The 11,911-nt window shown below is 36.0% G+C and overlaps 1 protein-coding gene across 1 annotated transcript in view; it reads left to right on the forward strand.

The window, feature by feature from the left end:
- LOC110036819 (probable acyl-activating enzyme 16, chloroplastic) overlaps positions 1 to 11,288 on the forward strand; it is a 20,071-nt gene extending 8,783 nt beyond the window's left edge. Inside the window, 4 exon segments of the mRNA XM_020741352.1 lie at positions 8,891 to 8,976; positions 9,047 to 10,684; positions 10,687 to 10,824; positions 10,827 to 11,288. Coding sequence (XP_020597011.1) covers positions 8,891 to 8,976; positions 9,047 to 10,684; positions 10,687 to 10,824; positions 10,827 to 11,059 — 2,095 coding nt within the window. The 3' untranslated portion in view covers positions 11,060 to 11,288.
- Positions 11,289 to 11,911: the final 623 nt, after the last annotated feature.

Here is an 11,911-nt window from a genome sequence, read left to right on the forward strand (position 1 = left end):
ATCAAATGGAGAATCCAAATAGGCTTGGGAGGAAGAGAGGTTCAATACCTTGGCTTTAAGAAGGGAAGCTTCGATCAAAGAGCCTTGACACGTTCGTTGGGGACCAAAGAAGCTAGGGATTAAGCCTCTTACTATGGTGAAATGTTTAGACCCAAATTCTACCAAGGTCGATTTTAGGTGTTGATGAAAGTTTGTACTAGGGGCTCTATGGAAGGGGAATTTGATGTGGCTTTAGCCTCTTTCAATGTTGTGAAGGTGTGGGTGAGTTTCATTTGAGTTTGGTGGAGTTTAGAGTCGTGGAGAGCTTTGTCTTGTCTCCAGCAAGATTTTGAGCTCAAAAATTGAGCTCCGCCAAGGGGATTCAGAGCAATGTGGTGGTTGGGTTGCACTGAGGAGGTCTCAAAGAGGCTTTGGGATCAATTTGGGGAAGTTTTGGGATCAATTTTGGGAAATTTGGGGAAGTCTCTTAGAGGAATTTTTAGCTCTCTCTCCATGGTCATGGATGGTAGCATTTTATAAAAATGGTCTTAGGCTTGTTGTCATGGCCAATTGGGGGGTGAAATGTGTTGCTCAGGTGGAGAGCAGAGGGGCGCTAAGCTTTAATTTTGATGATGTGGCCTCTAGGTTTGAATTGGGTTTAATCCCATGGGTGAGAGGGCATGGGGTTGGCTCTCGGTTTTACATTTTTTCGGCCACTAGGTCGGTCGGCCGGCCAGGGGAGGTGGCTAGGGAGGTCAGGTGAGCCAGGGGAATATGTTACAACAATTTAATGATTTTAGGCTTTATTTTGGCAAAAATATCCATGGCTTAAGCAAATATGGCATTAAATCCCTTGATTTAGGGGACCTTTGATTAATGTCTTAGCTTAAGTGGTTTCATGGGGTTTAGGCTGGTCACTAGGTCCAATTCATGGCTGTGGAGTCATTAATTTGATGACTTTAGGATAGTTAGGCCACCTTTAGTGCATGGGTTCAATGTGGGTCCAAGTGATCAAAACTTGGATTTGGGCTAGGCTATCCGTCTCAATTGACCAAATTTATTGATCAACTTTGTGTAGATGATTGTTATGAAGATCTTTGGTGAAGGGTTGAAGTGATTTTGAGTTCAATTGGTGAGTCAATTTGAGGGATTTTTTGAAATTTGGTCAATTTAGGCATGTTGGGCTACACATTGGTCTAAGTTGGGCCCAAGTCCAAGTTGAATGATCCACATGATCAAGGGAGATGTTGTGAAGACTTTTCATGAAGACATGGAGTGGAAATTTTTGGATTTAAGGCCCTCAATTTGGTGAAGTTTGAGGACATGACAAATTTGAGGCAAAATTGGGGATTTTTGGGCTTAAGTTGAAATTAAATGAAATTGGGGCTTTACCAAGGCCAATTGAAGGTCAAATTTGATGTGTAGGAATGTTATGAAGATTTTTCAACACAAATTGTGGCAAATGAAGTAGGCCATGGGTTCAATTTTGTGGAACAAAGTCATAGGACCAAAATTGGGTTTTTGGTTCAACTCAAAATTTTGTTCAAATCATGGACCAATTGGGCTTGGATTTAGTCTAGATTGGCCACATCAAGGGTGAATTTGAGTTTAGAATTAAATTGGGGGAAATTGAGACCAATTGGATAGACATTTGAGGTAATTTGGGGAAAATATGATCCTTTAAAGGGTAATTTGGGGGTTTGGTTAAAAGTGGTCAAATTGAACAAATTGGGTCATGTAATAGTTTAGAAAAATGAAATTGGGAATATTTGGGAGGTTTTAGGAATTTTTGGTATTTTTTGGAATTTTTGGAATTTTGGGCTAAGGATGGGGTATTTTGGTAATTTGGCCAATTTTGGTGATTTTTGGTAGTTTGGGTGTCTTTCAAGGTGTTTGAAATGATTTTTTTTTAACAAACATGGGTATTTTGGGTAAACATGAAAATTTTGGCCAAATTTAGGGTCCCAAAGGTATCTAGGTAATTTGGGGGAGTTTGGGGATGAAAGACTAAGTTGGGGCAAAAGGTAGAGTTGGAGTGCCAACCACCATCAATAAGCGATGGACCAATGGAAATCCTATTTTTGGTCCTCTATGTAGTGATCTTAGCCAAACCCTAGTCTAGGGTTAATGGGTTTAGGGGACCACCTACATGAGTCTCCAAAAAGTATCAAGGGACCAAAATCAGGAAATTCTAAGTTTAGGGTAGTGAGTGACTGTGAGTGTAAGTGAGTACCTTAAGCTCTAGACCAACACCAAAGGTCAACCCTAAGGTCCAACAGTCCTAAGGGTGACTCATCTTGAGTTCCCCCATAGTGATCCCACCTACTAAGTGCTAGAGGTTAGGACCAATATGTTGAACTTCAAGCTGAGTAAAGAGAAATTTAGAATTTCTAATGGTGAGGGGTTCCTTTTCTAGTTTTCTAAGAATAGTAAATAGGAAAGTCCTATGGCTAAACCTCAGGCTACTAAAGAGGAAAAACTAAACCCCAATCAAAAGTGAGGTCAACAAGCATCTCAAATAAGGGTAAAGAATATTATTGCTCATATTTGACACATCACAAATTGCATACTTTCACAAATGAATTCCTATACTTATTACTGATTCATATCAAGAAGAAAGATATTTTCATATTTAGTGATTTTCTTCTACAAAAAATCTAGTTCTCTTTTTAAATTGTTATTGTTCAATCAAAATATTAAAAATACCAAAAATATTTAAATTATCATTACTGCAAAAATCATCTTTAGTTTAGATAATTATCTTTTTATTAAAAATAGAAAGTTTGGTGTTCAATAATGCATATTTCGTATTCTCCCTGTGGGTTCAATATTCTGGGCTTAATAAAAAAAGTCTTATATTACTTGATAACGATATGTATACTTGCATAGTATCTCAATATATATAAATTAAAAATTAAATTCTTATTTTTCTTCAGGATCAAGTTTTGGGTTTTGTTGCAAAGTAAGGAAAGATAAGTAAAATATAATCTGAATTATTGTTGTACTGTGCATTTTAGCAGTATCCAGGGATCAGGGTACTTCTTTGTGAGATAAACAGATCTTCCCGCAACTTTACCATGATTCCATGCCTGGCAGGGCTGATTGTATCTTTGTCAAGAAAGGGTCCAAGAAAGCAGGCAAACATGCTATTGTTTTCTCTGAGTCTGATAATGATAAACTACTGATAATTACAAATTTACCTTAATTGGTAAATTTCAATTAGGACATCCCAAGATGGATATTATTCGAAGAGTCTTTGATGATTTCAAAATGGCGAGAAGCTCGAAGGTAGGGCTTTTTGATGGCCTTCATTTTATGATTCATCTTTCAAGGGAAGACGATTATGCTCAAATTTTTTCCAATACATCGGCTCTTTTTGATGGAGCACCAATGAAGATATTGAAATGGTCTTCACATTTCAACCCTACACATGAACCTCCTATTATGCTCAGATTTTTTCCAATACATCAGCTCTTATTGATGGAGCACCAATGAAGATATTGAAATGGACTTCACATTTCAACCCTACACATGAACCTCCTATTATCCTTATCTGGTTTAAATTACTTGGATTAAAACTCCTTTTCCTTAATCATCAAGTTTTATTCTCCATTAGATCTATTCTTGGTAGACCCATGAAATTGGATATTTCCACTTTTAATTTAACTCGACCTTCAGTTGCTTGAATCTTAGTGGAAAGGGATATAACTCTTCTTGAAATTGATGAAGTTTAGCTAGGGACTGAACATAATGGTTACTGGCAATCCATTGTGATGGAACAAAAAGCTTTCTATTGTAATTATTGTAAAATGTTTGGCCATACTAAAGAAAGATGTTATAGACATAATTCTTCTTTGAGATCTCAGAAAAAGAATATCAATGTTCCTAATAGAGAGGAAGAGCTTATTCAGAAGCAGAATTTTCCCTCTGATATTATTTCTATTCCACTGCAGACACTTTCTTCTCTTTAGCTGGAAACTCCTATTCAAAAAGATGATATAACTATCAATATTGTTACTGATAATGTGTTGAATTCTATTGGTATGCCATTGGAAGCAAGAGGTGGCTTGCAAGAAATTAATAGTAATAGGAATGGTACATTGATTGCTAAACCTATAGCCATAACTTTACATATTCCTTCTCCAATTCCAACATAGTTGCAAATAAATATTCACAATATTACTGATCCAGTTACAAAACAAGCTACTTCATCCTGTTTACCTTCTAATATTGTCATTGAGATGTCAGAAAGGATTAATTATCCTATTGCTAACTCTTCAAATGAAATAGATATTATTGATGACTGTTTACTTCATCTGAGACATTCTATGGTGGAGAATTGGGAAGCTCAGAAAAGTAGAAGGAAACATAAAGGAAATTGGGAGTTAAAAAAATCTGCTAAATGATAATTTAGTAGAACCTTGTCAGAAACAGTTACCCGAGAGACCTATTAGAGTCTCCAAAACTTCGAATTTATGATCAAAATGATGTGTTGGAACATCTGGGGAATCTCTAATTCTAATTCTTTGATGAGACTTAAAAATATTAATAAAATTCATCATTTTTCTTGTTTTGCTATTTTGGAACCTCTTACTCACACTCTTCCTAAAAAGATTACTAGAAGTTTTTTTCTCATTTTGATATTGTTTCTAATACCAATTGCAAAATATGGTTATTTTGCAAAAAATACATTCAGTATCTTGTAATTGTGAATCGTGATCAATTTCTTAATGTTCTTCTCAAGTGGGATTATTTGGATACTACTGCTACTATTATCTATGCTAGTAGTAGACTAGAAGATAAAGAGAAGCTTCGAAGACATTTAAGAACATTGGAAACTACTATTCAAGGGACTTGGTTAGTTAGTGGTGATTTTAATAGTGTGGCAAACCCTAATGAGAAGTGGCGTGGTAAACCTATTGATTTAGAAAAAAAAAAACTATTTTTTCTGATAACATTACTGCTACTCAGTTGGTTGAACTTCTTTTCCAAGATCCTTTAGATACTTGAAAAAGAGGGAAGTCACATGAAAGATTGGATAGATTCCTAGTAAATTCTCAGTGGATAGATACTTATCAATATTCTATGGTCTCCCATCTTCGTTATACTTGTTCTGATCATAGAGCTCTATTGTTTTCTTTTTCTATTTCATGTTCTAAACCCCAGGCTAGATTCAAATTTTTTAATGTTTGGACTGAACATTGTGATTTTCTCTCTTATCTAAAATTTGTATGGTTTCCTAATGATACTCTTGCTCCTTGGAAAAGACTTTGGTTTGTCCAAAAATCAGTGGTTCAACAGCTTATATCCTGGAATTAGAATGCTTTTTGTGATCTTTCTCATAAAGTTAACGAGGCTGAAAAAGCTCTTATTAAAGAATAAACTGATGTAGCTCTGGGTCTTATTATTGAGGAAGAACTTGTTTCTGCTAATGCTAATCTGGTTTAAGCAATTAATTATGAGGAAAATTTCTTCAAACAAAAAGCTGCTATGAAGAGATTTATTGATGGGGATCGAAATACCAAATTTTATCATGTATGTATTAAATATAGGAGGAATTCTAATGTTATTTTTAAGATCAAGGATGGTAATGGTACTTGGTTACATGATACTGATCATATCTCACTTAATGCAGTACAATATTTTTAGCAGTTATGAATGTTCCATATATCTGTAATTTTAATCTTTTTGATGATTTTCTATTTGTTGTTGATATACATTTTACTTCCACTCTTGATCTGACTTATATTCCTTCTGGAGATGAAATTTGGAAGATTTTAAGTACTATTGATCGGAAGGAAGAAAACTATAGGTGCAGATGGTTTTACTTCCCATTTTTACATCAAATCCTGGTCTATAGTAAAAAAAAGGAGGTTATTGTAGTTGTACAAAGCTTCTTCAGAGGTGTCACTATGCCTAAATATTTTGTCATCTCTGTTATAACTCTTTTACCAAAAGATGATATTAAGAGTAGCTGGGATAAGTTCAGACCAATTGCTCTTACTACGGTTATTTCAAAGATTACCAATAAAGTTCTAGAGGTCATAATATAAAAACTTCTACCCTTTATTATCTCCCATAATCAATTTGCATTTGTTAAGAGTAGGCATATAGCTGATAATGTTCTTCTAACTCAAGAGCTTCTTCTGGATATTGATCGTCCTTGCAGAGCTGGAAATTTAATGTTCAAGTTAAATCTTTCTAAAGCTTATGATACAATAAGATGGAAGTTTATTTTAGCTGTCCTAAAAGCTAAAGGTTTTCCTTCTAACTTTTGCCAAATTATTCAATGATGGTTACAAACCAATTATTATACCATTCTCATCAATGGAAATTCTTCTGGTTTATTTCAAGGTACAAGGGGAATAAAGCAAGGAGATCCACTTTTTCCCACCATCTTTATTTTGGCTATGGATTATTTTTCCAAATTACTGAATCAGGCTTATTCATCCTATAAATATATTTGGTTTGCTAATAAAGCAAATTTTAACATTGGACATCTTATATATGCTGATCATGTAATTATTTTTTCAAATGCTTCTAAACTTACTGTAAGGAAGATTTATAATATTCTAACTCTATTCCAAGGGCTATACGAACCCTCTTTTAATTCCAACAAATGTCAAACTATTTTTAGCAATAAAGTGAAAGCAGCTTCGAGACTTTGGATTAAAGATCTTACTCACTTCAAAACTACCAAGCTTCCTATCAATTACTTGGGAACTCATCTTATTAAGGGAAGAAAACCACATACCCATTTTGATGAGGTGATGTCTAAATTTTCTAAACAAATTTTTTGTTGGACTAATGCATTTTTCTCCACTGGTGGCCAGATTACGCTCATTAAGAGCATTTTGTCCTCCCTTTCTATGTATCTGTTATAAATTTTTAAGATGAAAAAGAGCTCTCAAGTAATTCTAGAAAGAATTCTTAATAGATTTCTATGGGAAGGAAAACATAACAAACTCATCGGATGAAATGGGATAAGCTTTGTCTTCTTATCTTTGCAGCTTGTTTGAGGATTAAATCTTTCAACCATCTTCACAAGATTTTCTACTACAAATTATGGATAAAATTTTGGGCTCAAAATACTATTTGGACTGATTTTATTTGAGTGGTATATTATAAACGTACTCATCCAATTCTCATTCAGAGAAAATTAGGTGATTCTAGAACTTGGTATGAACTTTTGAAATAAGAGATGAAGCTGAAGATCTTTTTATTTGAGATATTAGTGAAGGTAAGGTTGACTTTTGGCTTGACAACTGGCTTCTTGAGGGTAAAATTGCTGAACACTACGAGGACGTTGCTCCGTTAACTGCCAAAAAATGTTTGCTTAATAATCATTGAAATAATGATTTGCGTAGAAATCTGGTTAATAAAGAGATACAGTTTTAGGTTACTCAAATTCCTTTTCATCCTCATCAAGGGGATAAAATTGTTACTAAGAATCCTCATCATCTCTCTTTCACTAAATATGCTTACTATCATACTAATCAATGGCCTCTTGTTAATTGGGGAAAATCTATTTGGAGAAAATATCTAAGTCCTTCTATGTCATTATTTTCTTGGAGATGCTTTCATAACATTCTTCCAATAGATGATATTCTCAAATAAAAGGTTTGAGAGGACCTTCTAGAAGCAGTTTTTGTAATGGTGCTGAGGAATCTCTATCACATCTTTTCATTACATGTAATGTTGCACAAACTGTTTGGAAGGTGATTTTTTCCCGTTTACAACTTCAGTTGTCGGTTGATTAGTTAACCTTTTCTGATTGTTGGAAAGCTTGGAAAGAAGTGAAATCTGAAATCATTCCATCTACCATCACTTGGTTCTTATGGATGGCTAGAAATAAAATCAGATTTTGAGGAAATCACTGTTACACATTCATAGGCAAGCTTTCATTGCATGTCTTATTTTTACAAGATTACCAAATTTTTGCTCTATAATGTCAGCAACAAAGACTACAAATATTTGAAGACTCCTGGTATTCCACAACCTATCTCTTTATTGATTCAGAAAATTTTTTGGAGGGCTTCTGTCAAACTTTGGATAAAGCTTAATACTGATGGCAGTTATAAATCTTCCTTAGCTAGAATGGGAGGTATTTCAGAAATTATAAAGGCGATCGTCTTCTCTATTTTTACTCCCCAATCATGGCTATGAATGCTTTACATGTTGAAATTCAAGTTATTTTCTGGGCAGTCTCTCTTGCTTCTACTTTGGGATGGAAGTTCTTACATGTGGATTTGGATTCTATTTGGTTATTGGACATTATCAAAAAATTACATTCACTGCCTTGGTTTATGGTTTCTCTTCTCAAACAGGTGTTGGCTCTGTCTTCCAACATTAATTTGGTGATTCTTAAGAGTTATATGCCTAGAGAAGGAAATCGTTGTGCAAATTGGTTAGCTAAAAAGAAGGCTTCTTCTACTTCTCCAATGTTAAATGTTAAATGTTTATCGTGCTTCTGAACTTGTTTTTTTAATAAGAGGGGATGTAGTTTTTTACTTTATATCAGATGTAAACCTTATTTTTCTAATTAATATAATTTTTCTTCTTTCAATATATATATATATATATATATATAAAAGGAGCACGTGCCCAGTATTAACTACTTCACCTATAACATAACGCTTATGTGTCATCGCATCATCTTCGGTGGTTCCGTGGAGATATTAAATTAGACGGAACCGTCCAAGATGATGTAATTTAATATCTCCACGGAACCGCCGAAAATGATGCGATGACACGTGAGTGGTGAAGCAGTTAATGTGGGCACGTGCTCCTTATGTTTTCTGCCGGCTGGGAGCATTCCCGTTTTGGGAAGTTCATCGCCTCTTCCCTTCTCATCCTTATCCTACCTCGTTTTCTCTGTTTGATCTCTGGTGAAATTTGGCATGCCGATCAGCTTCAATTCTACGCCTGCCATTTCCGTCTTCGATAAGCCGGGAGTTTCCTTACTCTTCCCTACCCGAGTTTTCGACTGGAAGCCATGTTTTGTTGCCGAGTATCGCTGGATGTGGCGACCCAGATTGTTCGCTAGCTTGGAGGTGAGTTCTCACAGACCGTGCATTTAGAAGAAAATGCTCGCCTATATTGGACGCGGAATTCTTATCTAATGCTAATCCTTTGGCCTCAAATGAGTGGAGGACAGTTCCAGATATTTGGAAATCAACAGCAGAGAAATATGGGCATCGGAAAGCTTTGGTGGATCTCTACCATGATCCTCCCACGGAGCGAACTTACAAGCAGCTTGAGCAGGATATTTTGGAATTTTCTGAAGGTTTAAGAGTTGTTGGTCTGCTTCCAGAAGAGAAGATTGCACTATTTGCTGACAATTCATCCCGGTGGCTTGTTGCAGATCAAGGTACCATGGCTACTGGTGCTATTAATGTTGTTAGAGGGACGAGGTCATCTAATGACGAGCTAGTGAAAATTTATAACCATTCAGACAGCATTGCACTTGTGGTCGACAATCCGGAGTTTTTTAACAAGCTTGCTGAATCTTTGATCCCAAGGGCGAACATAAGGTTTGTGGTTTTACTTTGGGGTGGTAAGTCATTTCTCAACAGCGACTATGCAAAGGATATTCCACTGTATGATTTCGAGGAGATCATTGGACTCGGTCATGAAAGCCGCCTTTCATTGCTCAGTTCTTGCAAAAAAGGTGAATTTCATGCGTTTGAAACCATTGAACCTGATGATATTGCAACGCTCATGTATACTAGTGGAACAAGTGGCACGCCGAAAGGTGTAATGCTTTCACATCGAAATCTTTTACATCAGATAATGAACCTTGGGGATGTTGTACCTACGGTAGCTGGAGATAGGTTTTTAAGCATGCTTCCATCATGGCATGCTTACGAGCGTGTTGTTGAGTACGTGACATTTACTTATGGGATTGAGCAGGTTTACACAAATGTGAAAAAATTGAAGGATGATCTGAAGCGGTATCCGCCACAGTACCTAGTTTCAGTTCCCCTGGTTTATGAAACTCTCTACAGTTCAATCAAAAAACAATTATCGTCAAGCTCTGCTGCTCGGAAGTTTGTTGCACTGCTACTTATCAGGATGAGTCTTCTATACATGGATGCAAAGAGGATTTATGAGGGCAAGGTGTTAACAATGACAAAAAATCAACAATCGCCTGTTGTGGCTTTATTCTACAATTTATGGGGAAGAGTTGCTGCTGCCATTTTGTGGCCATTCCATATCCTGGGGATGAAGCTAGTCTATAATAAAATTCACACAGCAATTGGAATTTCGAAAGCTGGTATAAGTGGTGGTGGGAGTTTGCCATTGCATATTGACAAATTTTTTGAGGCTATTGGTGTTAAGCTGCAAAATGGTTATGGTCTTACAGAAACCTCCCCTGTAGTGGCTTGTCGAAGTCCTCACAACAATGTCCTTGGAACCGTTGGGCTTCCACTTAAATTTACAGAAATCATGATAGTAGATTTGAAAACTGGTAGATCTCTTCCGGATGGTTCTAAAGGCATTGTCAAACTAAGAGGGCCACAGATCATGAAGGGATACTACAAGAATGCATCTGCTACGGGTGAAGCCATCGATAAAGACGGATGGTTTAACAGCGGTGATATAGGTTGGATTGTGCCCAAACATTCTGCTGGGATTAGCCGTCAATGTGGAGGCATGCTTGTTATTGAAGGACGTGCAAAGGATACAATTGTTCTCAGCACAGGTGTAATGTTTACATTTATCTTTCGAAGATGAATTTAACAATTTATTTTTGTTCAATTCAACATATTGTGGTCATTGGTCAGGATCAACGTAGGCTTGGAGCTCTTGTTGTCCCAAATATGGATGAGGTTTTTGCGTCAGCTATCTTTTGTTAGTCAATGATGAGAATCCTGATCTCAGCAAGGACAAAATGCTAGGCCTGTTACATGACGAAGTAAGAAACTGGACTAAAGATTGCTCCTTCAATATCGGGCCTATAATGATTGTAGATGAGCCCTTCACGATTGAGAATGGATTATTGACGGCCACATTGAAAGTGAGAAGGCAAAAAGTGATTGATCGGTACAGCGTAGAGATTGCCAACTTGTACAAGTGAAAGCATATGCGGATAAACTATTAATATTGTTTTTGTTAACCTTTTCTGTGAACTAGAAAGTGGGGATTCTAAAATCTGAAAATCTGTTTTAAAGGCCAGAACCTTGGCTAATCAATTCATTTACTGAGATATTGGTGAGGGAAAGGTCTCTTTATGGCATGAGCATGGGGGATTTCTGATCTTCATGATGTTGGTTCTTCTTTGAGTAATGATATATTGGTTTCTGATTGTTGGATTGATGGCAACTGGGATATAATTAAATTAAAAGAGCTGTTGGGTGAGAATGTTGTTCCTATTGCTAAAATTCCCATATCTCATGCTAAATCTGATAAGCCTCTATGGAAATTCACAACAAGTGCTTCTATATCAAAAATACTTTATAATAATTTGCATAATTTTAGTAGCTGGAAATGGGGTCATCTGACCTGGCATGCTTATCTCTTCCTCCTTATCTTTCTTTCTTTGAAGATTTTTCTATTCTTTGCTTCCTTTAGATGTTATCTTAAAGTTAAAAAGTTTGAGATTGGCTTTCAGGTGCTACTTATGCAAATGTGGTGAAGAAACTTATTTAAAAGATTGAGATTAGGAGAAATATCCCCTACTACTATAACTCTGCAGCTAGCAGATCGTTCAATAACATATTTTAAGGGAGTCATAGAAGATGTCCTAGTGAAAGGATCAATTTATCTATCCTTGATTTCATTTTACTAGATATGGAGAAAGATAAGGAGATTTCTATCACTTTGGAGAGACCTTTCCTAACCACTGGAAGAGCAATGATAGAAGTGTAGAAAGGAGAATTAACTATGCGCGTCAATGATCAAACAGTTACATTTAATATTTCAAAATCAA

Source organism: Phalaenopsis equestris, unplaced genomic scaffold (genome assembly GCF_001263595.1).
Source record: "Phalaenopsis equestris unplaced genomic scaffold, ASM126359v1 Scaffold211163, whole genome shotgun sequence".
Lineage (NCBI taxonomy): Eukaryota > Viridiplantae > Streptophyta > Magnoliopsida > Asparagales > Orchidaceae > Phalaenopsis > Phalaenopsis equestris.